Source organism: Camelus ferus, chromosome 32 (assembly GCF_009834535.1).
Source record: "Camelus ferus isolate YT-003-E chromosome 32, BCGSAC_Cfer_1.0, whole genome shotgun sequence".
NCBI lineage: Eukaryota > Metazoa > Chordata > Mammalia > Artiodactyla > Camelidae > Camelus > Camelus ferus.
The window spans coordinates 11,917,216-11,941,293 of NC_045727.1; the positions used below are offsets into that span (position 1 = coordinate 11,917,216).

At 55.4% G+C, this 24,078-nt stretch overlaps 3 protein-coding genes and 1 pseudogene across 16 annotated transcripts in view; 1 reads left to right on the forward strand and 3 right to left on the reverse strand.

Annotated features, from left to right (window-relative positions):
- Positions 1 to 1,522, reverse strand: part of GNAZ (G protein subunit alpha z) — a 36,143-nt gene extending 34,621 nt beyond the window's left edge. Inside the window, exon 1 of the mRNA XM_032471659.1 lies at positions 1,316 to 1,522. The gene's annotated coding sequence lies outside the window, so the exon portion shown is untranslated. The remainder of the gene's footprint in view (positions 1 to 1,315) is intronic.
- Positions 1 to 9,607, forward strand: part of RSPH14 (radial spoke head 14 homolog) — a 57,142-nt gene extending 47,535 nt beyond the window's left edge. Inside the window, exons 5-7 of the mRNA XM_032471660.1 lie at positions 6,609 to 6,834; positions 7,622 to 7,758; positions 9,321 to 9,607. Of these exons, the coding sequence (XP_032327551.1) occupies positions 6,609 to 6,834; positions 7,622 to 7,758; positions 9,321 to 9,559 (602 nt within the window). The 3' untranslated portion in view covers positions 9,560 to 9,607. The remainder of the gene's footprint in view (positions 1 to 6,608; positions 6,835 to 7,621; positions 7,759 to 9,320) is intronic.
- Positions 9,608 to 12,149: 2,542 nt separating this feature from the next.
- On the reverse strand, positions 12,150 to 13,045 carry LOC116660881 (annotated as a pseudogene).
- A 1,450-nt stretch (positions 13,046 to 14,495) lies between these two features.
- LOC102510780 (sodium/glucose cotransporter 1) overlaps positions 14,496 to 24,078 on the reverse strand; it is a 59,044-nt gene continuing 49,461 nt past the window's right edge. For 13 of the 14 annotated variants that reach the window (XM_032471317.1, XM_032471316.1, XM_032471324.1 and 10 more), the window contains 4 exons: positions 20,560 to 20,728; positions 19,338 to 19,553; positions 17,088 to 17,187; positions 14,496 to 14,796 (listed from right to left, as the gene is read on the reverse strand). In XM_032471317.1, coding sequence (XP_032327208.1) covers positions 14,525 to 14,796; positions 17,088 to 17,187; positions 19,338 to 19,553; positions 20,560 to 20,728 — 757 coding nt within the window. In that variant the 3' untranslated portion in view covers positions 14,496 to 14,524. Of the gene's footprint in view, positions 14,797 to 17,087; positions 17,188 to 19,337; positions 19,582 to 20,559; positions 20,729 to 24,078 lie in introns of those variants that run through there. The other variant, XR_004316523.1, reaches the window with a different exon arrangement.

The window sequence follows — 24,078 nt, forward strand, 5'->3', positions numbered from 1 at the left end:
CTCCACTTAAGCAAACATAGCTGACAGGTGCTGGGTCGTCAGTCGCCTCAGCAACCCCAGCCCCAGGCAGCCCCATGACCTTTCCCAAGCACACCCTGTTCTCCTGCCAGACCTGACTGCCCGAGCGCCCTCTCTGGGCCTCCGTCCATGCACTCCCCTCTGCCCACAATGCTCACCCCAACTGTGCCCATGTCCTTCAAGCTCCAGTTCAAATGTCACTTTGCCCACAGGCTCATCTGACCCCGGCCCTCATCACCTCTCTGTGGCCCCTCCCAAGGCCCCTCACCCACACTCAGGGCTGGGTCCTCTGGGTGGAGATGCTTCTCCCCTGTGGGGCAGTGAGTCAGTCCCGGGAGGGCAGGGCCAGTCCACTCCCACCCCAGCACCAGGCCCTGGGGAGTAAACGCTCAGTAAACATTGGCTTAATTGAATTTGGCCAAGGAGCCTCCTCCAGACTGAGCAGAGGGCAGAGGGACTCGATCCCTAGGGCAGGGAGATCACTTGGGCAGAAAGGAGCGGGTCAGAAGCCAGGCTGCCTCGCCAAGCCAGCAGACGTCCCTACCAGGCGGGTCCCTCCATCCTGAGACGCAAACTCCAGGGAAGCCTGGTCTGGGCGCTGCCTTCCCATCCTCTTCTCTCTTGTAACAGGGAACCCCAATTCTCGGCCTAGGCGGATTCCTGCCACCTGCCACCACCGCCCAGAGAGGCTCAGAGCCGGTCCCCAGCAGGATACCGAGCCCCGGCCCAAGCCCTCGCACCCCTCCCCCCAACCCCACCGCCTTTTAAGGGAAAAAATATCCAGCCAGGAACAGATCACAATCGCAGCGGGTCGATACTCCTCTCTCGCTCTATATGCCTCCTAGGAACCTGCTCGCTGCAAGAGCGATGACCGAAAACTGCGAGCCGTGCGTCCCCAGGCCCAGGCCTCCGGGGCCCTCGCCTCCGTTTCAGCCAAGGCCACGCGCCGGCGCTCCCGCCTACCCCCGGGAGGGAGACCCCGCCGGGCCGCCGCTCCCGCAAGTCGCCCGGCCCGGCCCCGCACCAGCGGCTGCTCGGGGTCCCTGCCCACCTACCCGAGCTCGGGCGCCCCTCCCAGCACCTGCCGGCCCGCGGCGTTCCTGTCCACCGCGCGGGCACCCTCGCCGCGCCGCCCCCACCCGGCCCGCATCCCTGGTGCCCAGCCCGGCGCCCCCCGCCCTGGTGGGGCCCCAGCACAAAGGCCCGGGCCGGGCCCACTGCGGGTGGGTGGGCGCACCAGCCGCACCCCCGGCCCGCAGGTCTGCCGCGCGTCCCGGCCGTGGGGCCGCTCACTCACCTCCGGACCGCGGCGCGGTGCGTGGCCGAGCTGCTCCGGTGGCGAGGCGTGGGGCGGGGCGGGGCGGCGAGCGCGGGCCGCGGCGCCCTCGTTCCGCACGACGCGGGCGGCGGCGCCCGCGCGGGGACGTGACCGGGCCGCGGGCGGCGCACACGCTCCGCCGGCCTGGCTCCCTCCGCCCGCTCTCCCGCGCCGGCAGGGGGCGGAGCCGCGAGCGCAGCGCGTTGCCGGGCCAACCGCGGGCGGGGAGCCGCGCGCCCGCCGGAGTCCACGCGCCGGGCGCCACCGCCCCGCCACGAGCGCCGGCCCGCCGCCCATTGGGAGCGAGCGGCTGACGGACGCGCCCGCAGCCCAATGGCGCCGGGCGGGGGCGGGGGGCGGGGCCGGGGCACCGGGCGAGCCGCAGTCCAGCGCTCGTTGCCCGCGCTGCCCGCATTGCCAGAACCGGGGTCCACGAGATCCCGCTACGCCGAGGCTGGGTCTCTCATCGCGCGGGACAGCGGGCGGAGAGCGGCGAATGGCCTTGGCCCCGCCCGCCTCCCCCGGCCCCAATTCGAACCCAGTCTGCCCTTTCTGAGCTCCGCGACCTTGGACAGCTGACTGGCCTCTCTGAGCCTGTTTGCAAAGTGAGGCTAGTGACACCTGCTTCCCTGAGTTGTCACGACAGTCGGCTAGGACGCGAGAAAAGGCTGTGCAAACCCTAAAGGTTTACGCCGGTGACGTTTTGCAGCGATAGGAGGGGGCATTAGTCCTTGCCGCTCCAGCCCACAGCATGTAGGGGCTCTTCAGAGTCCCTGGCAGTCCCGGCCACGAAAGGTTGCCTTGGATGGGAGGGCAGGAGAGGGGCCCAGGAGTGGTCCCCTAGACCATAGAGGTGGGAGGGAGCCAGCTCATTTGCGACCAGGGTCCCATTGGCACCTGTGGGAAGCTCACAGAAGGCGTCTGTGCTCAGCAAAATGCACCCTAGGGCGGTCTGCCAACTTCTGCTTTCAGTTCAGGGGGAGCCCATCTGTGGGCCTCAGAGCCAGCAGCCCCTCACTCCTGTGCTTAAAAGATTCAGGCCAGAGCCAAGACATTAGTGCCACTGTCCTTTCCATCACGGTACCCGGAAGCTCTGTGCATCCTAGAGCATCCAGGGAAATGCAGATGCTCCCAGCTAGCCCTTCATTGTTGCCTTGCACCTCCATGATCCAATTACAAGGATCACCCCACTTGTGGGCAGAAGCACTGGAACTGAGCGTGGGCAGAGGAAGATGAGGTGGTGGCCCTAGACCAGGTCTGTGGTAGAAGGCAGGGGCTTGGGACCAGCTCCTGCCAGCTGGATGCTGTGGCATCTCAACGTCCTCCCCTAACCCCTCTGGGAGTGTTTCCTCTGGAGACCATTGCACTACATCCCCCAACGACGCAGCCCACCTCTGTAAACAGAGATGGGACAGATTTGGTGACAGGCATCTTGGAGCGAAGCTAGACTAGTTCCAGCACGTGTTCGCTGGAGGCGGCCAACCAGTGGGGGCTCCTCTGTGTGCCCATCCTCTTCACCACCAGGGTGGGTCAGGCCATGATAGCAGGAAGGTAGCAGGCACAGGCTCTGCCTTGGAGTGGATCAGAGGTGAGAGGGGTCTGGGGTGAAGCACAGGCCTGGCTCTGCTGCCCCCACCTGTGTACCCTTGGGGGAGTTATTTCACCTGAATGAGACTTAGTTTCCTCTTCTATCAAAAGGGGACACGAATACATGCTCCCCAGAGGGTCATCCTAAGGGGAGAGGTATGTTAGCACATATTCAGAGATGTGGGAGGCCAGTTGGTGCTGGGAGATCTGGGGTCAGAATGGAGATGTTTGCAGGGACAAAGCTCGACACAAGTGTAGGATGACCCTGTACCGCATTCCAGGTGGGAGATGAGAGGCTAGTCTATGGAGGGCCCGATGGGCAGGATGCCACCTGCCTGGCCCGACCTCGGTAGCCACCTCGAAGCAAGGGTTTACCCAGAGTCAAGCAGTGATTGAAATCATTCAATCATTTACCTATGGCTTCCTCTGCGCTGGGCACTGTCCCACTGTTTAGACAGACCCAACCCTGCCTGTGGGGCAGATAGAATGATAGTCCCCTGTTATAGTTTTGAGAAGTCTAGAGGAGGAGACCCGCGGGGGCTCTGGCGATAGATGGCAGGGGTAGCACTGGGCACCAGGACAGCAGTATGGAGGTGGCCCGTGACCTGGGGTGGGAGAGAGGCATGTTCCAAGGTGGGCAGGAAGCTAGGCCCGGACGAACCCACAGAAACCAGTGTGGCTGGAGCCAGTGAGGGTGTGAGGATGCCACAATGCCAGGCCTGGGATAGGCGCAGTGGGCCAGCCACCCTTGTGTGCGCCCAGGAGGTAACAGCTTGGGTACTGCCGAAAAAAGGGGGAGGGGGTCCTGGTGATTGAGCCCACCCAGCACCTCATCAACCCAGCAGGGACAGCTGGCCGAGGAGCGGCTCCTTGAGGTGGCCCCCAGGAAATGGCCAAACCTCAACCATGGGCGTTCCATTACATGGGCATTGTGACCCTCAATCCCAGCCGAGCTTTGTGGCCCATTAACCAACCTATCCTGGTACAACAATGCCGGATCAGGTCCTCCCCAGGTGCACCCTAGCCTCACACTTTTGCCCCTGTGCCCCATAAAGTCCAGCTCCACAGGGCCTCCCTGCACATCCAGAACCCCCAGTACCTGGAATTCCTCAACTGCACAAGTCAGTGTGCAGTAGTGACCAGTTCCCACCCGTTCTCCCACTGGTCTCCCCACTGCCTGAGGGTGACCCCTCTGTGGCTATTCTCTGTGCCCCACCAGTCCTGCTCACCCCAACCACCAACTGGCTCTCAGGCTTTTGGGGACCAGGTGGGTTTCTCTGTTTTGTTTCTTTGGGGTCTGTGCAAACCTCCCCCCCACACAACTAGAATGAGCCTTTGCAGATCTGGGTTAGTTATAAATAGCCAGGCCTGCGACTCTCCTTTTAGCTGAAAAGAAGCAAAGTGAACAACGAGTGGAGAGGCACACCCGGCGTGCGTCTTATTTTTAATCTTCTCCCTCTGTCTCAGAGTGAGCCGAGCCCCGGCGCTCAGCCTTTCTAGGAGCTGAGGCCCAGGACGAACGCCTGGGAAACAAGATCCGGGCAGCCAAGGGCCTGGCCTCACCCTGGCTGCTGTGTGACCTTGGGCACTCAAGTTGCCTCTCTGAGCTTTGGTTTCCTCATCAGGAAAGCAGTGGAGGGGATCACCTCCAACTTGCTGCCTTGACTCCCTCCCTCTGCCCTCCCTGCAGCCTGGCCCGTCCTGCTGCTCCAGCAGCGGCACCTCTCCCTGGGCTTTCCCGGGAAGCCCAGACCCGGGTACAAGTGAGGCCATGATGGAGCCTCGACTGACGATGCACAAATTCCTCACCCTGCTTTTGCTCTGGTGGCCCCCGGTCAGGACCCTCAATCCTTCTGGGAAAGTCAACTTGTCACCTCCCCACTGTGAGCTGGGGAGGGGCCAACCAGGTCATGGCTGAGCAGAACCCATGGCCAGAAGCCTGAAGGGCGGTGCTTGAGTGGGAACTGGAGCCAGAGCAGGAAGCCCAGGTGTGCTGTCTGGCGGTGGCTTGGCCGCAAGGCAGGGCTGAGGGGGATCCAGGCCCAGACCCCTAGGAGAAGCAGCTTAGGGACCACTGACAGGTGTTCCTGCAGCACAGGGACTGTACAGCTTTGTCTGTGTACCCACTCCTCACCCCTCACCCCCGACCTTGCCTGTAGCCAGGACTCAGTGTTGATGGAATTTGGGAGACACTTCCTGGGCCCGGCCTGGGCCTCTGGGCACACATGGTGATAGTCCCTTACACAGAGCACTTTCCCACCCCTACTCCACTGACTGCACAAGTCCCTGCCAGGTGGGCTTGGGTTAATGATGAGGAAACCAGGCTCAGAGAAGTTAAATGACTTGTCTAAGGTTGCACAGCTGGATACATTTAGGAGGCTGACCCAAGCTTTTTTTGAAATCTGTGTGTATTAAATCTTTAAAAGCCCGGTAGTCTTGAAGCAGCAGGAAATGGCCTTTCTGTGTTGTGAGTGCCCTGGGAACCAACAGACAGGGCTAGTGGCTCCACCCTGACTCCCCAGTGAGAAGTTGGCCAGGGGCACCGGGGCCCCTGGACCTGCTGCCCTGCCTCTGCCCTCCTCACCCCAGGTACCTGCCTTTTGATGTCCTCAGGGAGGGAGGCCGGAAGGCTGGGCGATGACTTCAAAGAGGAAATCCCTGGTGCTAACTGGCACTCAGAGACCTTTAGGCTAATTAACCTGTTTACTTGTCTCTCTAGAGTAAATTAGAGGGTTCAGCTGGGGAGGCGGAAGAGCGAGGAGGTGTCTGCTGGTGGCACCTCCGTGAGGGCAGTGGAGGGCTTCACGGTGGGTGGCCTGGGCCCTGGGGAGGCTGCGGAGGGGGTGGGCTGTTGGGCAGCAGTGACACCCAGGAACCGGAGGTAGGGCCACCCTCCCCAGTGCAGCTCACGTCCTCATGGGGCTGCTCTGCCAACAGTTCTGCGCACTGGCGAGCACCCGCCAGGACTCTGGGGTCTCATCCAGGCAGCCGGTGGTGCTGACTCCCCAGGAGGGAGAAGGTGCTGGAAGGAGTGAGGCAGAATCATCCACAGGAAGAGTCTTGCTGCATTGTTTTCTCCCAGCCTCTGCACCCCAGACATGCCATGTGGAGCCTCCTCCTTGCAGGGCACCAGGCAACTACATACCCCTTGGTCACAGTCTGTGGATTGCCCACCAATTGTGGTTGGGGGCGCAGCTCTTTTTATATAAGATGCTGGCCTGTTCACACTAAATCTTCTGCCTCAGACCCCATTGCAAGCTTTCTTCTCGTCCCCACAGCTGGCCAGGCTGGTCTGCGCTCTCCACGTTGTAGAGCTGTTGCAGGTGGGAAGGAGGGTCTTGGCTGGTCCCCTCGCCCCACCCCAGGCTCCCCTCTGGTGCATGGTCATAGTGGGGAGGCTCCCTGTGACCCTGGGTCCCGCAGGGGACTCAGGCCACTGTTTCAGGCTGATGCCCCCTGGTCACAGGCAACCAAAGGTGGGATGTTTCGGGATCTCCTGGGGCCTGGTGGTTCCCACCCCAGCTCATCACTCGCAGCCTCACGCAGGCAACTCAGGCTCCGGCCCGGCAGCAGGGAGGAGGGGGATTTGCAACTGAGCTTGTCAGATTCCCCTCGCCGCTCCCGCTCCCAGCCCAGGGTGGGGGTGGCCAGCTAGCCCACCTTCAGCACCCGTCCTGTCCCGCAGGGGCCCAGGGCATTGTCAGCAGCGGCCTGATCCCCTCGCTGGTGTGGAAGCTGCAGAGGGAGGATGAAAAGATCCAGGTGCTCCTCCTAGACACACTGGCCGCCTGCCTGATGGAGGACGCCACGGAGGCGCTGGCCAGCTGCGTGGTGCCCTTCCTGAAGGAGAAACTACTGAGCACCAACAGCGACATCCGCGCCAAAGCCGCCCGCACACTCATCGCAGTCAGGTGAGGCCGGCCACTGGATGAATGGAGAGGGAAGCGTGGGAGGGGCGGACCCGGAGCTTCTGCTGAGCTGCCCCTGGCCCAGCAGCAGGTCGACGGTGGGGCCATCAGGCAGCCCGGAGCTCTGGGGCGTCTGCCCAGGGTCTGCTTCCCCTCCCCTGCCCTGGGGGAAGAGGACCCCTTCACTTGGGCAACGGCCTACAAGTGCTGGGGTACAGCCCTGACAGTCCTGTGTCCCAAGGAGCCCCCAGTCCTGGTAAAATGAGACTGTTGGTCCCCCCTCCCCTGAGGAAGGCAAGTACGGGAGAGTGAGTGGTGATACAGTCTGCACAACCAGACACCCCTCTGAGGAAGGTCAGGGAGTGGAGCTGCAGGTGTCTAGTCACTAGACACCCAGGGTCACCCATGATCACAGTCTCAGTGCTGGAGCTTGAGGGCTCACAGAGCCTCAGAGCTGCGAGGGAGGGAGGCGGTGTGTGATCCCGGACAGGGATGCTTCCTGAGGACCGGCCCTAAGGCTGTGCTTGCCTGTGGCCACCTCCCTTCATCCTGCCACCCCCTGGCTCCTGGGTGGTCTGGCCTCCTGTGGCCCTGGGCCGTGCTCCCAGGTCGTCTGAGTGTAGGGGTGGGACCCAAACCTCACATCACTGCTCCCCTGCACCCTAGTGTCCTGGCGACCAGGGATGGTCCCAACACAAGTCCTTTCCCAGTGATTCCCCTGGGGTGGTCCTGAGCCCTGTCCCCCTCTCCTTCCAAGTGAAGCCACTCAGTTGTCCCCTCTCTGGCCCAGCATCCCTCTGGAGGGCAAGAACCAGGTGTGGCAGCATGATGTCATCCCCATCCTGGCGCACCTGCTGAAAGACAAGGTGGACGAGGTGCAGGCCAACGCGGCCGGGGCCCTCACGTACGCCACAGTGACCACCAAAGGTGAGGCCACCTGCCGGCTGGGCACCCCCGGGCCTGCGCTGGGCCTTGCTGTGTGGGGGTCACCGCAGCCCCAGGGAGGCAGGGTGCTGTCCCTCCCTGGCCCGCCAAAGCACTCCTCCTGGCCTGTTGTGAAGTCCTTCCAAGTTTGGGTCTCAGGTTCCACCCTCTTCTTCTTCCCGGCCACCGTGGGCCTACCGACTGGAGCCTCTCCTGGGTCATTCTCTCTGCTCCCCGGTTTTGGAATTCCTGCCTCTGACCCAGGCCCCTCTGAGCTGAAATCCTGGGATTGATTTGTTTGCTGTCCACGAGTCGGTTATCCTGAGGTCAAAGCAAACACTGGGGCCCTTGCTTCTGTGGTGTTGATCGACTCGTGTTCCTTTTCTCAGTGTGGAGGGGACAAGTAAGAGTGTAAGGTTATCTCCCCACCCTGGACTCCCAGCCAGCCAGGTGTCCGTGCTGTCACCCCACTGGGTGATCAGAAGGGACCAGGCTGGGTTCCCCACCTGGAGGTGGGGGTGGGCCGGCCCTCCCTGCAGGACCTCTGAGAGCTGTCTGACCTCCATATGCCTGTGCTCACCTGTGCCCGCCCTGTGTCCTGGGCTTCCTTGCTGTTCCATGAGGACTGACCGGGCCTCTCCTCAATCAGCAAGCTGCAAAGCCCTCAGGCATGGCCCCCCATGGTGGAATCTGGGCACACCACGGGGAGAGGCTAGGCCTTCCCAGCGCCCACAGCCCCCTCTGACCGATCGTGCATGCTGTCAGGATGCTGATCGCCAGGGCAGCCTCAGCGCAGTGTTTTACCTGGGCTTCCTGTATGGGCACTGGGAGGGCCGGAGAGTTGGGCCCAGGCAACGTGGGAATTCAGGGATGCGAGGCCATTATCCCCTGAGCTGGCACTCCAGCCAAGAGTCCCTGAGCCCCTGCCACATGCCAGGCCCTGTGCTGGGTGGTGGGGACCTGGATGTCTCAGCCTCTGCTGTCTGTGGTTTGGCAGGAGTGATGAGTGACCTGGGGAGGCAGAGGGCACAGCACCAGGACAGAGCATCTCTGGGAGGGTGTGGTGTTGACTCAAAGGATGATGGGAGTTATCAGGGCAAAGGAAGCTGGGCAGGTCCCACAGCAAAGAGGAGAGAGCTCCGTGCAGGGGGTGAGGGGGCAGCCACGTGGCCTTTTAGCAGGCAAGGGGTGGGCAGTGAAGGGTTAAGGAGGGGCATCTCCTTTTCCCCATAATCTCTGCATCCCCCACTGGACTGTAAGTACCAAGAGGGTGAGTTTTTGTGCCTGGTGCAGAGTAGGTGCTCAGGAAATATTTACCCCACGAGTGAATGATTAGGCATTAATTTTTAAAAGATCATTCGTGTTGCCTTGCAAGGACTGGACTGTGGGACAGGCGCCTGGGTGGTTGAGGAGAAGCCAGTTGAGGGGCAGGGTGGGGGGGCCCGGGGGCCAGGGAGGGAGCGGGACCTGTGTTGTGGGGGCTGGGGAGAGGGAGGCTGGGGAGGGCTGGGGGCGAGGGAGGAGGGCAGAGGCCCCTGGGAGTACCTGGTATTGGTGGCCCACAGGGAAGTACGCGGCCTTGGACGCAGAAGCCATCCGTCCGCTGCTGGAGCTGCTGCACTTGTCCTCTAGCAAGGTGCGCCTGAACGCCATCAAGGCCCTCACCATGCTGGCTGAGGCCCCCGAGGGCCGCAAGCTCCTGCAGGCCCACGTGCCCACTTTCCGCGCCCTTGAGAAGGACGCCAGCGCAGCCATGCGGCAGGCAGCCCAGATCGCCATCCAAGTCATTGAGTGGAAGCCCTGAGCCTCCTAGCAGGCCAACTTGCTGACTCCATGCCTGAATAAACGCACTGTATCCCCTCCCCTGGGTCTGACCGACACTTGATGTTCCTGGAACACGGTCTCTCCTCTCTCTGGCCAAAGGGAGAATGCCCAGCCTGGAAGGATTGGGAGGCATGGGCTGAACCCAGGCCCAGGGACAGGTGCGAGGTATCTCTGCTCCCTGCTGGGGCCAGGAGTCCCCTGGGAAGGGAGAGTGCAGGGCCGAGCCTCTAGGGACAAGGTGGGGGCAGGGAGCCAGGTGGGGAAGGAGCACAGCTGGACTAGGCATCACCCAAGCCAGACACTCGAGTGACCTTGGGGTGGGTGTGGCTGGCACGGCCCTGCTTGCCAGATCTGCCTCCTTCTCACCTTGGTTGACAAGAAGGTCACAGGTGCCATTCCCTGCGGGCTCTTGCCTGGAGGAGGGTGAGTTGTAAGAGACCCTCAGCCCCACCCCATGGATGTGCACTCAGAACAGGGTAGCTTCCTTAAGATCATCCCCCAAACAGCTGCGTTCTCCAAAGCCAAGTCACCTAAGTAAGCTAAGGCCGGCCACGCCCCCAGCCCTCCCCCTGCTGCCTGCCGGGACCCCAGGAGGCCTGGGGGAGCCTCCCACCTGTGCCTCCCCCTGCCTCCATTCTCCCGCAGTGAAACTGGCTAAGGAGGCCAGAGAGCCTGGCAGGAAGGAGAAGCCAGGCTTGTGGGGGAGGAGGCATGGGGACCCCCTGGTCTCCCGGCCCCCCTGCCCAGTCCGGCAGGGCTCTGACCTCTGTTGGAGAGACTGCAGAAGCCACTCAGCTTCAGGGCTGGACTCACTTGTCGGGGGCCGAGCTGGAGCCTTGCTCTCTCCGGGAGCTTTCTGCGCTCCCCGCCTCAAAGGAGGCTCCCTCATTATGTCACCAACCAGCAGCCGTGCTTCCTAGGACAGAGCCTCCCCAGATAGGCAGTCCCCGCAGAACCAGAACCCCAGGTGAGTGCCTTCCTGCAGTCCTTTCTGTGACTGGGGCCTTTGCTCTCCTAGAAGAAACAGAGATGTTTGTGTCCCTGGGATTGCAGGACTGGCCCAAGCAGGCCCCCTTGTTCCAAGAAGGACTGGCTGCTGGGCCCAGCTGCAGTTTCAGGTTAAATCTCATTCTCGAAAGAGGTCCCAAAAGAGGAAATCTTTCCTCCTTCAGGAAAACAGGTGCTTGAGGGGCTCCATGTCCTCACGTCCCCACCCTGCCTCAGCTGCAGCAGGCTGGCTCCACCCCCATCCTCCCACCTCGAGGGGCTCTGGTCCAAGGGCTCTGGCCTCCTTGCTGCCAAGACCCCATGCTCTTTGTGCTTGGCCCACGCGGTGGCCTGGATGCCAGTGCTCCCTTCCTGTGGTGGCTGTCTTGGACCTCCTCCCAGGGCCGTGGCTGTGCCCACTTGGTGTCTTCTGTAAAGAACCCTCTTTTTTGACCTGACGAGGGGTGCTGGTGCTTCTCACAGCTCTGTTCTGCTCTCCCGCACAATCTCATCTGCCTGACCAGGGCCTCCTCTACCAGATTCCCCTTAGCTAGGCCAGCCCACTGTCCTCTCTCCCCCAAATCTGGGTCTCTAGTGCCAGTCCATCTCCTGTCCAATTTAACACTCCAGGCAAGAATTAATACCAATCCTTCACAAACTAGTAAAAAAAAAAAAATTGAATAGGAGGCAACACTTCCCAACTCGTTCCATGAGGCTAATATCCCAAGGAAAGAAAACTACAGACCAATATCCTTTATGAATATAAACACAAAAACTCAACCAAATACTAGCAAACCAAATCCAGCCACATAAAAAAGCATTATACACCGTGACTGATTTATCCCAGGAATGCAAGGTTGGTTTAACATATGAAAATGAATCAAAGTAACATGTAAATAGAATATAGGACAGAGACCCATGATCATCTTAATAATACAGAGAAAGCATTTGACTAAATCCAAAAACCATTCATTAAAAAAAACCTCCAAAACCAAAACTAAAACAAAAACTCTCAGCAAAGTAGGAACAGAGGAGAACTTCTTCAACATGATAACATCTGCAAAAACTTACCACTAACATCACACTCAATAGTGAAAGACTAGATGCTTCCCCCTAAGATCAGGAACAAGACAAGGATGCCTTCTCTTTCTACTTCTACTGGACATTGTACTGGCAGTTTTGGCAAGAAAATGAAATAAAAGGCACCCAGATTGGAAAGAAGGAAGTAAGCTATCTCTCCTTGCAGACTACATGATTTTATATATGAAAAATCCTGAGGAATACACATGAAAATATTAGAACTAATAAATGAGTTCAGGAAAGTTGTAGGATCCAAGAGCAATATACAAAAATTGTTTTTCTGTATATGAGCAGTAAACAATGTAATTAAGAAAAGGGGTAGGGATTAGGAAGTCAAACTATTACATACAAAATAATCTACAAGGAAATATTTTACAACACAGGAAATATAGCCGATATTTTATAATAACTATAAATGGGATAGGACCTTTAAAAATTGTGAATCACTATGTTGTACACCTGTAACTTATAATGTACATCAACTATATCTCAATTTTTAAGAAAGAAAACAATTCCATTTACAGTAGCATCAAAAAGAAGAAAACACCTAGGAATCAATTTAATAAAAAGAAGTGCAAAACTTGAGTGCTGAAAACAAAACATTGTTGAAAGAATTCAAGGAGGACCTAAATAACTGGGAGGACATCCCATGTTCATGGATCAGAATACTTCTACTGTCGAGGCAGCAATAAGTATCTTCATGCAGCTCAAATTCAGCATGTCCTAAAAGGTGCTCCATTTTTCACTCGCACCTGCTCCTTTCCAGTGCGGCCTGTCTTTGGAACTGGTGCACCCTTTGCTCACGTGCTCGAGCCAGAGTCGCTTCCTCTGGAAGTCTAGTCACTCAAGTCCTGTCACTTCTACTTGCTGGCTTCTCTTGATGCCTTTCCCTTGTCTGTTCTCTGCTGCTAACTCGCCTGGATTCCTCTAATACCCTTCTGGTGGGTGTTTCTGTCTCTTTCATCTTTTTTTAAAAATTAATTATTTTTCATTTTCCAAAACCAGAACATTTATTGCATGACTCATCACTGAAACCTTTAAGACGAACTGGGCGCTACAACAGCCGCCCTCTCGGGTTTAGGTGTTGTTCCTTCACGGAATCCATGCCTGCATCTGCAGTATACAATTTTTCGGTGCCTCATTCGGCCGGTCCTGGTGGTATTTCGTCTTGTAGCTTTAGCACTCCAGGTATAATTTCTCTTTCACTGGCAGGATAGCCATGTTTGCCACAGGTCGACTTCTGAAGGCGGTAGGCCTTAGAGCCACATCGGCAGCATGATGTGTGTTTCTTGCTCCAACCCTTTCCAAACGATGATCTTGACTTCCTCACCTCGCTTCTGTGGCCAAGACCAAAGAGCTGCCTCCCTTTCATCTTTCCAGCAGCATCCAGCAAACCTGACCCTATCACTTCCAGCCGAAGATCCCAGGGACTCGGGGCCCTAAAGCATCTGAGGCCTGCAGGTCGGGCCCTGCCCACTCTGCCCTCCCTGAGCCCACAGTTCTACTGTGCACAGGCCTCCTCGCACTCTTGCCTTGTCGTGTCTTCCCACACGTTGCCCGCTGATCAGCTAGATGCCCTCCTGCTTCAGTCACGGGAGGCCTTCTCCCGTGGGCCCTCCTGCAGTGTGCATGTGCCTGCAGGGCCGGTGCATGGCCTCGCTCCAGGCCTGTGCCCACTTCCTATTTTCTAGGTTCCCGTGCTGAGCCTCGGTCTCCTCCTCTGTGGAATGTGGTTGGTTCTAATCCTTCCACGTGGAGTGGCTCCACAGCTGGCATGTGACAACCTGGGCAGGAAAACCACAGGCCACCTGGGATGCTGGCCATCACTGCTGGCATTCACTGTCTGCTGCCCTCACAGACCACAAGCTCATCCAGGACTGCCCCGAGCAGTGGCTGGCACACAGCACAGCAGGCAGTCAAAGATGTCAGCTGAAGGACTAAACAAGGGCTGAGGGGCCGGCCCTGAGCGCTCCTTCACGGTGCGCCTTCTGCAGTGCTAGGTGGGCCCCTGCCGAGACCACTTCAAAGCATCTGAAACTTTCTCTAAAGACATGAATCATTTGTTTTGGCCTGAGAGGAAAGAAGAGGAAGGAGGGGCTTAGAAGCCCCTAAGGAAACAGCCTGGAGTGGCCCACACCTGGCAGCTAACGGGAATCTAGCCCTGCACCCAACCCCCAGCAGAGTCCCAACAGCAGGCCGACTGAAGCGACTGGGGAAGAGCTCCGTAAGGAGGAGAGTGTCCTCCCCACCTGCCACCCAGGGGTGCAGCCAGGCAGTGCCGAGCTGGAGGGAGGCCCATTGCTCGGGCAGGGACTGCCTCAGCCCACACTGGTCTAGGCAGGAGCCAAGATTTTCTTCCAGCAGGTCTGGCGCCAGCTGGCCTGTGTGGTCACCAGCAGCGGGCACGCCCCTGTGGGTGGGACCCTGGCGTGGGGAGGGGCATCTTTCCAGCAGCCATACCTTTAGAGGAGGAGAGAACACAGCAAACAAACAGAGGGTGGGTACGGGAAGAAAATGGTGACAGTAAAGTAAACACAAGCAAAACCCCCAAATATATCTAGAGATAAAAAGCCAAAATTAAATTTAAAGTGGAAGTCAGTGTTTGTGCAGTAGAGCCATTTGGAGAGAATGAGTCATTTCACAAGGGAACAGACGTTCTCATTTGCAGTCTCTGCACTCGCCGATGGGCTTCACTGCCCTGTCGGCCCACACGCCCTGCAGCTGGTGGCACGTGCCGCGTGACAGAGGGCACGTTTTCATCAATGTGATCCTAGGTCCCAGGTCCATGGCCTCCTGGCAGGATGCGCTTCCTCCCCTCGACAAGGGCGTCTGTGAGAGGCAGTGGCTGCCCGCTCCCCAGCGCCCAGGGCCGGCCGCCCTAGGAGAAGTAGAGGAAGCAGAAGACTGTGAGCAGAATCAGCAGGAAGCCGCAGATGTTGGACACCTTTCTTAAGCAGGGCGTCTCCGAGATGTCACGGAGCTCTGTCCCTTTTGATGCATCACCACACTCTGTCCCTTCAGATTTGTCACCATGCTCCATCTTCTGCACACTGGCCTCTCCTGGGGCCACTTTGGGGCTCGGCAGTGGCTCCAGGCCACAGTACACGTCCCAGGCCTTCCAGAGGCAGGTCTGGGCCTCCCTGAATATGCCTGCAATAGAGGGAACAGGGGCCAGTCAGGAGGTGCTGGCCAGGAGGGAGGTCTTCCTAGGGGCTGACGGTTCAGTGGTGAGTCCAGCAGGAAGACCAGAAGACTCACTCCTAATATGCAGAACAGTCCAGCCCCAGCTTCAGAACACGAGCAGACATCCTCAGAGACATGGGAGAGCAGGACCCTGGGGTGCATCCTGGGGTGCGGTAGGGTGGAGTGGGGCTGCCTGGGCCAGGCCTGCCTTGCACTGGCAGAGCCTTCAGCCTGCCTAGGTGCCCAGCTGTCACAGGGCAAGCCTGCCCTTCCAGACTGCAGGTCCAGGGCAAGTGGCTGCTGCTCTGATGGTGGAAGAAGCCTCAATTGCTCTGCTCTCCTCGGCACCTGGGGAGTGCAGTGCTTCTACAGGCAGATACTGGGCTCACGGCCTGGCCCAAAGGAAAGCTCTCTGGGCCCCTGAAAGGGGCATCATGGGTGTTTTCCCCAGGAAAGGAGGGAAGTCTAGGAATTACAGGAAAGTTACAGTCATTCCTCCAGGCCTTGAACGGCCCTCCAGTGTCTGAGTGTCTGGCCTCCCTGGCCTGCTCAGGCACAGGTCAGCACCACGGCCAGCTCCAAACACCCACGTGGGCCTGGCTGCGCCTGAGAATGGTTCCCTCCTTGAGACAAGACAAGCACGCTCCGAGCAGTGTGTGCTGTGACCAGGTCAGTGTCTCATCCCGCTAGGCAGCCTCTGTGCCAGCTCTGCTCCGAGGCTGAGGCAGCACCAGGGATGACAGAAATCATCAGCCAGGGCCGGAGGGGCCTCTGTTACGGGGCAGGGTCCTGCCCTGGAGGGCCCCAGAGACACACACCCCTGTACGTTCGGGCGGTTGTGAGCAGCACACCCTGGCCTGATTTCTAGCACATTATCATGCAGCCGCCAGGCCCCAAAAGGCTGCCATATGTACATGGCAACTGATCATGTGACCAACATGATGGACCACAGGCCAGGGACTGTAGGACGGGTCGGGGAACTGGCCAGTGGCCAAGAGCACACGTTTTGGGGTCAGATTGTTTGGTTCAAACCCTGGTTCCCCCAGTGCTTGGTTATTTGAGGAGCCTGGGGAAGATTACTGGACTGTTCAGTGCCTCAGCCTCCCATCTCTAAAATGGGGATATGACCGTGCCTTTCACACGTTGGTGTAATTTCCACAGTCCTTGACCCATCCCAAACAGGCAATGAATGTGAGCCACTGTCGTCACCGTCATCCACCTGTGGCTGTGGGGTGAGGGAGGAGAGGGGCCTGGAGGTGCACCAAGAACGAGCGGCCAGCACACTGAGGGCCCTGATGGGCAGTTCCTTCCACCCCGGAGGGAGCGCAATCCCGGGAGGCCGGCATCCTCCAGGGGTGTGGGGCAGCCTAGCTCAGGCCCTGCAGGTGTCAGGAGAGGGTCCCCGGCCCCTCTGGGCTCTGAACGTCCCCAGCAGGAGTGGAGAGGGAGCCCCAGAATGCCGCCTTCTCCCAGGCAGGCCGTTCCCTCCCTCCCTCCTCCAAACTCACAGCCTACTCACCTCTCTGCCCCAGACTCAGCACTAATCTTGTTAGGCCCTTATCCCTGTTGCGTCAGGGCCTCGAGAGGCACAGGTCACCCTCCCGTGGCCCCTACGCCCCTTCTCTGACCCCGTCTGCCGAAAGATTCCTTTTGGGCCCTCCAGAGCTCCCAGGCCCAAGCCTGTCCTGGAACACTCTCAGACTGAGATCCAGCTGTCCCCCACCTGGTTCGCCTGGTGCCCTCTGCAGTGGGGCTGCTTCCCCTCCTCTTTGAGGACCATCTCCTGCCCACTTCCCAGAAACCCTCTGGGTCTGAAACCCTGTGCGAGACTCCAGGACCTGCCATCCCTTCCCCGGTCCCCAGTGCTTCCTCCTCTCTACCAGGTCGCTCCTGCTGAGGCACAATGTGACCTCTGTGTAGCTAAATCCCACGGCTGGTCAGCAGATGCCTCCACGGACCCCTCCACCCCGCCCGAAATGCTTCTAGATCACCAGACACTTGTGTTTCCCTGCCCCTCACTTTACACCAGACCCCTTCCTCCTGCCCTGGCACCTGCTCCCAGGGCTGACCATCCCAGGTGGATCTCTCCAGCCCAGACAGCCACATGAATGTCTGAGAGGCATCTCAACCCACACAAACACCCCCAAGGCTCCTCTGGGAAAAGGAGAGGGGGTCTCCCCTGGCAGTGGAGCCAGCGGGGTGGGGGTGCTGGGGTGGCAGCACAGGACCTGCCGCAGGCTTTAGATCTCCCTTCTCACCTGGCTGTGCCTGCGGTGTGGGCCTCTTCCATCGTATTTCTTCATCCAGATCTACCCTTTCTTCTTGGCTGTTCCGCAAACTCCAACAGAGGCGGTGGAGCTAGGGGGAGAGAAGGGGCATGTCACCACCTGGGGCTTTGTCACGCAGGCCTTACAGTGCCACAGCTGGCAGCTGAGTGCTGGGGTCTCCAAGGACTGAAAAAAGATGTGGCTGTTAGACTGCAACAAGAGATGGAGGGAATGCGGGTGGGGAAAGCCTGGCGCTGGGAACCCTGGATTTTAGTTCCGGCTCTGGTACCCTGTGGCGTGTGGCCTTGCAAAGGGTGGCCTCAGTGTCCTGGGCCTCGTGTCCTGGGCTGGACAGTGAGGGGTGGTGGTGGGGGCAATGCGCTCAGGGCTCCTTCCAGTTCTGTGCCCCTCAGGGTGGGAGAAGCCACCCATCATGCCTGGCCTGCTGCTTCTGGTGGACGAGCCCGTCAGGGCCAACCCAGGAACTGCATTCCTTCTGGAAGCCCCTCCTGGCTGTCAGAGATGAGCCCTCACATGGCCCAGAAGAGGCTTCACCTGGTTCACCAGGTTCACCTGGGGTACAGGGTTCACCTGGCCCTGGCCCATCACTCACACTCAACAAGGCTTTTGCAGATGCCTTTCCCTTCTGGTCTGTTATTTTGTTCTCTTCCTAAAAACACATATGGAAACTTTGGGCAGGGACAAAATCCAGCCAATTGTTGCCTTTTTTTTTTAAGGGTTGGGGTCAGTAGAAGCATAACTAAACGAACATTGCCACCAAGTCTGTCCCGAAATAGATTTTAGTCTATTATGCTAGACTTGGTATATGTGAATCTCAGCACTCCCTCAATCTCCCAAAACGTGGCGGGATGTGAATGAGTGGGGCTGGCCCCTCCCCAGCCAGCCCCTCTAAGCCCCACCTCTCAGACTGAAATGGCAGTGGTGAAAATTCCGTTGTGTTCATGACAGAGACCAGGTTTAGCCCTGAGCTGCTTCCTGACAATGCTGCGGGGTCACATTTGCCTCCCCAGCCTCCCGGTCAGCCCTGCAGGCCAGGCCACTGGGCAGAAGGACCTGGGCTCCGTGCGGTCCCGCCTCCCCTGGTAGCACCCAGTGCGCAGCAGTGCGGTGACCCGCAAGCTCGGTCTCCCACTTCTCCCACCTCCCCTCCCCTCCAGAGTACCCGCACACAGATGGGTAGGAAACACTCAAGCAGGAGGCTGCCTGAGAAGCGGGCAAGACCAAAACGGTGAGACTAAGAGCAGCAGAAAAGAAGTCAGACAAGCTGACCACCTGAGCCGCTGAGCCGCAGAACTCAGGCCCCCTACCCTGCCCCAGCTTCTCAGGTGCTGGGAGCAGAGTCGGGGACACGTGGCGGGTGAGTGCATCCCGGACACTCCTGACTGTCCTCCCCATTCGCCCCATCCCTCTCTAACGAGGCTCTGTGTGCAAGAGAGGAACAAATCACATGGGAACTACTGAGCAGAGAGGTGGCCAGAGGGAGGCCCAGGCTGAGCTGAAGGCCCCTGAGGCTGTCTTCCACGTTTCCAGCTTTCACCCAGACCCCAGGGCACACAGGTCTTATAGACCCACCTACCCTCTGAGCTCCCCTCTCCCTCAACTTGGACATCCAGGACCCTCCCTGCTGCTTTCGGGCTCAGCTAGGTCCCTGTCCTGCTAAACGTATCGGCCATGCCCAAGTAGGTGACAAGGTGGAGCCTAGTCGGGGCCCAGCCTTGCCACTTACAGCTCTGGTATCGTGGACAACCGACTTGAGTTTCTAATATTACAACTGGGGAGACTGACACCTGCCTCCCCAGAGGTCGGAAGTGGCTGTGCTAGGAGAATGAGGCGTGTGTGCGGCCACAGGTCACAGTGCAGCCAGCATCACTGTCCCCTTCCTGCTGGCTTAATCCCCTCCAGGTGGGCCTTGATTACATTAATTCATACTCAGGTTAGCAAACCTAACACTTCAAAGAAAATTTGCATTTTAAAAGCCGAACTTCTCATTCTCAGTGAATACTTAATTGAGGATGGTGAAAAGCTTTTTTGTTCCGTTTTGTTGTTAAGGCAAGGCCCTTTCTGTGTTATTTGCCTATTTTTGACTCATTCATCATCCCCAACCCCCAGCCCTCCCACTTTCGAGGAGAAGGCGGGAAGAATTCGGCCACTTCTCCACAAAGCTCACGGGGAAGCAGGGACTGTGGGCTGACCCCGGAGCATCCTTAAGGCAGCACTTACGTGTTTATCTGGAATCCGGTCTGTGAATAAGGAGATCCCCAGGACAGCGAAGAGGCTGATGGTGAAGAGGATTATGGCAAAATAGAGGTAGTGCACGCTGCAGATGATCAGAGGGCACTTGTCATTTGCCAAGCAGCTCCAGGTCCCATAGGAAAACTCGGACACCATTCGACAGAAGCCAATCAAAAGTCCACTCGTCAGCCCCCAGAAGGCACCCTGCCAAAGGAGGAGCCCCCAGAGTCACCTGGGAGGAAGACGGGGGATGAGACAGGCCACCTGCAGCCTGGCCTCCCGACCAGTCCAGCTCTACAACTGACCTTGTCTTAAGGGCAGAAGCAGAGTGTTAGCACCGTGAGGAGAGGACTCCTCCTCGGGCTGAGCGAGGACCTGAGACGCCTGCATGCTCTCCCAGGTCAGTCAGAGAGCTTGGGAGACACTGGAGGCCCTGTGAGTTAGACGATGAATAGGCATCTCAAAGGTGATGTGTCCAAAGCGGCCTCAGTCTTCCCTGCTGCTGTGACTGGCCCCTCCACCTGCCTGGATGCACAGGCCGAAACCCCGAGAGTCATCCCCAGCCCCTCTCCTCCCATCTTGCCACACCACCGAGCCGTCAGCAGATCCTACCATCATCTCCATGCCCTGACCCCGATCCGGAACTACCATCTGCTCTCACACAGGTGGGCCCTCCACCGCTCTCCAGCTGTCCCCCGAAACATGGACTAGGGAGCCCTGCTTCTGCTGAAGCCCTGACAGCCCGCCCTCAGAAGCAAGTCTCACCTGCCCTAGCTGACCTCACCTGGCTCCGCCCTCTACCCTGGGCGGTCCACTCCAGCCACTTCCTGTGCCTTCTTTTGTGTGTGGGTCCTGCCCACTGTGCTGCCCGCTGGGCCTTTGCACTCGCCCTTCTCTCTGCCTGGATCTCTCCTAGATCACATCCTTCAGGATTCAGGTTCAAGGTCACTTTCTTAGGAGAAATCTTCTCCCACCATCTTGGCTGATGTCCTTGTGTCCCCCTGCCCCCAGCACCTGCCCTGCCAATCTCCACAATCCTTTTTTACTTTTAAACAGCACCACACCAATCTCAGAAGTCTTTATCTGCTCACTGGGTATCATCTGTCTCCTGCAACCAGACAGTCCCATCTTTAAGAATGAGGACTTCACCTTTGTGCTGGAGCTGTACCTGGAGGCTGATTGAGGTGTGGTCACACGAACTCCCACCTACCTGCTCAGTGACTCTCTTGCAAAACATGGCGAGCAGGAAGACAGCAGCAATGGGCGGCGTCAGGTAGCTCAGAACTGCCTGCGTGTATTCAAACAGTTGTTCCTTGTTAGCCACCTGTATAGCAGGCACCCAGGCAATGGAGACAGCGAGTAAGACTATAACAAAAAACCTGTAAGTTAAATCAAAAGTCAGTGGTAATTTGAAGAGTTTTTTTTCTTTTTAATAAAGTATCTACAAGCCATAAACTATTACCTAGACTTTTTTTAAAAACTGAAACATAGTCAGTTTACAATGTGTCAGTTTCTGGTGTACAGCATTATGTTTCAGTCACACATAAGCACATATATATTCGTTTTCATGTTTATTTTCATTACAGGTTACTACAAGGTATTGAATATAGTTCCCTGTGCTATATGGAAGAAACCTGTTGCTTATTTTATATATACTAATTAATATTTGCAAATCTTGAACTCCCAATTTATCCCTACTCACCCCTTTTCCCCCGGTAACCAACCACAAGACTGTTTACTATGTCTGTGAGTCTGTTTCTGTTTTGTAGATGACTTCATTAGTGTCTTCTTTTTTTAGATTCCACGTATGAATGGCATTATTTTATTTTTCTTTTTTTAAGGCTGATTAGTATTCCATTGTACAAATACACCACAACTTCTTTATCCAGTCATCTGTCCATGGACACTTAGGTTGTTTCCACATCTTGGCTACTGTAAATAGTGCTGCTGTGAACATTGGGGCGCATGTATTTTCTCAAATTAAGAGTTCCCTCTGAATATATGCCCAGGGGTTGGATTACTGGATCATATGGTAAGTCTATTTTTTAGTTTCTGGAGGACTCTCCATACTGTTTTCCACAACGGCTGCACCAACTGCATACCACCAACAGTGTAGGAGGGTTCCCTTTTCTCCACACCCTCTCCAGCAATTGTTTGTGGACCTTTTACAGATGGCCATTCTGACTGATGTGAGGTGATAACCTCATTGTAGTTTTGATTTGCATTTCTCTTATAATTAGCAATATTGAGCATTTTTTTTCATGCCTATTGGCCATTGGTATGCCTTCTTTGGAGAATTGCTTCTTTAGGTCTTCTGCCCATTTTCGGATTGGGTTGTTTGCTTTTTGTTATTCAGTTGTATGAGCTATTTGTATATTCTGAAATTAAGTCCTTGTCAGCTGAATCATTTGCAAATATTTCCTCCCATTCCAAAGGTTGTCATTTTGTTTTACTTATGGTTTCCTTTGCTGTGCAAAAGCTTATAAGTTTAATTAGGTCCCATTTGTTTATTTTTGTTATTAGCTAGTTTTAATTGTTCCTTAGGTTAGATTCAGGGCCCACTCATCAGTGTGGCAGAGGAAATATCATACCCCTAAACACTAACAGAACTGACCATAGGGCTGCAGGCAAAACCCTTCAACTGCTGGACAAATAAAACTGAGTGTCCATTTGCCTGTTACTGGATCATGGGTAGATTCTCACCACAGCTGGATGGTGTGTTTGAGGTGGTCATGCTGAAAATACATAATACATAGAAAGTATTCATTTCTTGAGGAGTAATACATTTCTAAAAACTTCATATGATTACAGTATCTGATTTTAAAGATTTGTATAAACTCCCCTTAAGCCCTTGGCTGTGCACATGGGGAAGAATTTCCAAATAGTCCACCAACTAGCAACTGCTGGAAGGCAGAAAAAGCTGAGCAAAGATTTCCTTGGCTGCCTATAGCAGGGGAGACAGAAACTGGAGTCTGAATCTCATCAAGTTAGAGGGCCTAGGTACCATTTCAGGCGTCTCACTGAAACCCCCCAAGGGCCATGCCTTAGAAGCACAGGCTGTATCCCAGGACTAAGAATTTGTGATAAAACTAGACCAAAACTGAAACAGAGACACCCTAACAAAGTATAAGAAACCAGGCCTCCGCAAGTTTAAGGGGATCAGCTAGTAATTTACCTGCATGCTAAAACAAAAACCAATATTCTTCAGAGGAATGTGATCGAGAATTTCTATAACGTATGACCTACAATGTTCAGTATATAACAAAATTTTCAAGATATGTGAAGAGATAAGAAATGCAACCCATGGTCAAGAGAGAAAGCAATCTATAGAAACTGACCCCAAGGGCTCAAAGACTTCAAAGCAGTGACTACAGTTATCTTAAAGGATTTAAAGAAAATGATACTTATGAGGGAACAGACAGGAAATCAACAAAAAACTGGACATTCAAAAAAAAAATTTGAAAAGGAACCAAATAGAAATTCCAGAACTGAAATTTCAATAAATGAAATGAAAGATTCACTGGTTGGCCTTAAGAGTAGATTGGAAAAGAAAAAAGAGCCAATAAACCTAAAGGAAGAGTGATAGAAATCTAAATGGAAGAACACAGAGAAAAAATTTTTTTAAGTAAACAGAACCCCAGCGATCTGTGGGACAATATCAAAAGAGCCAGTATGTGTGTAAGTAGAGTCACAAAAAATATGGGGGATGGAACAGACAAATACGCAGAGAAATAATGGTCAACAATTTTCCAAATTTGGTGAAAACCAATAATTTACAGATTTAGAAGTTCAGCAAAGCCCAATCAGGATAAACACACACACAAACACACCCTTAAGCACATCATAATAAAACTGTTGAAAACCAAAAATGAATGGAAAATCTTGAAGACCAGGAAAAAAGGTACATTACACACAGAGAGCAGTACTATGAATTATTGATGATTTCTCATCAGAAACAAGAGGACAGAAGAGAATGGAAGACTGTACTTAAAATTTTTAAAAAAACCCAAAAAACAAAAAAAACCTTTCAACCCAGAATTCTGCATCCAGCAAAAAAATTCTTCAAAAATAAAGATGAAATAAAAATATTTTCCAATAAACAAAAACTGAGAGAATCTTTTACTGACAGACCTGCATCACAAGACAAACTGAAGTTCTTTAGGGTGAAGGGAAATGACACAGATGGAAACTCAAACCTGAAAGAAGGGATGACGAGCACCAAGAAAGTAAAACATAAGATGCTACCTACAGTGTCTCATTTTCATTTCTCTAAAAGGCAATTGGCTGCTTAAAGCAAAAAATTGTATCACTCTCATCTGTACTGTGGGATTTATAGTGGATGTAGATGTAAAAATATGAGAAACATAACATGAAGGATGAAAGGGGAAAATGGCATATACTCTTGCAAGGAGCTCACATTTTACATAAAATGATACAGTATTAACTGTAAGTAGACTAAGATAGGTTAATAATGCCTAGTATAATGCCTGAAACAACCAGAAGAAATTAAAATAAAATATAGAAACTATTTCCAGCCTTGTTAATAATTACACTAAGTGAAAGTGAACTTAGCACTCAAATTATAAAGGCAGAGATTGTCAGATTAGATTAAAAAATCAAAATGCAACTGTATGTGCTCTACAAGGGACTCACTTCAAACATATTTATAGTCTGAAAGTAAAAGATGTTATAAACACTAAGCATAAGAAAGCTGGTATGGCCTGTATTG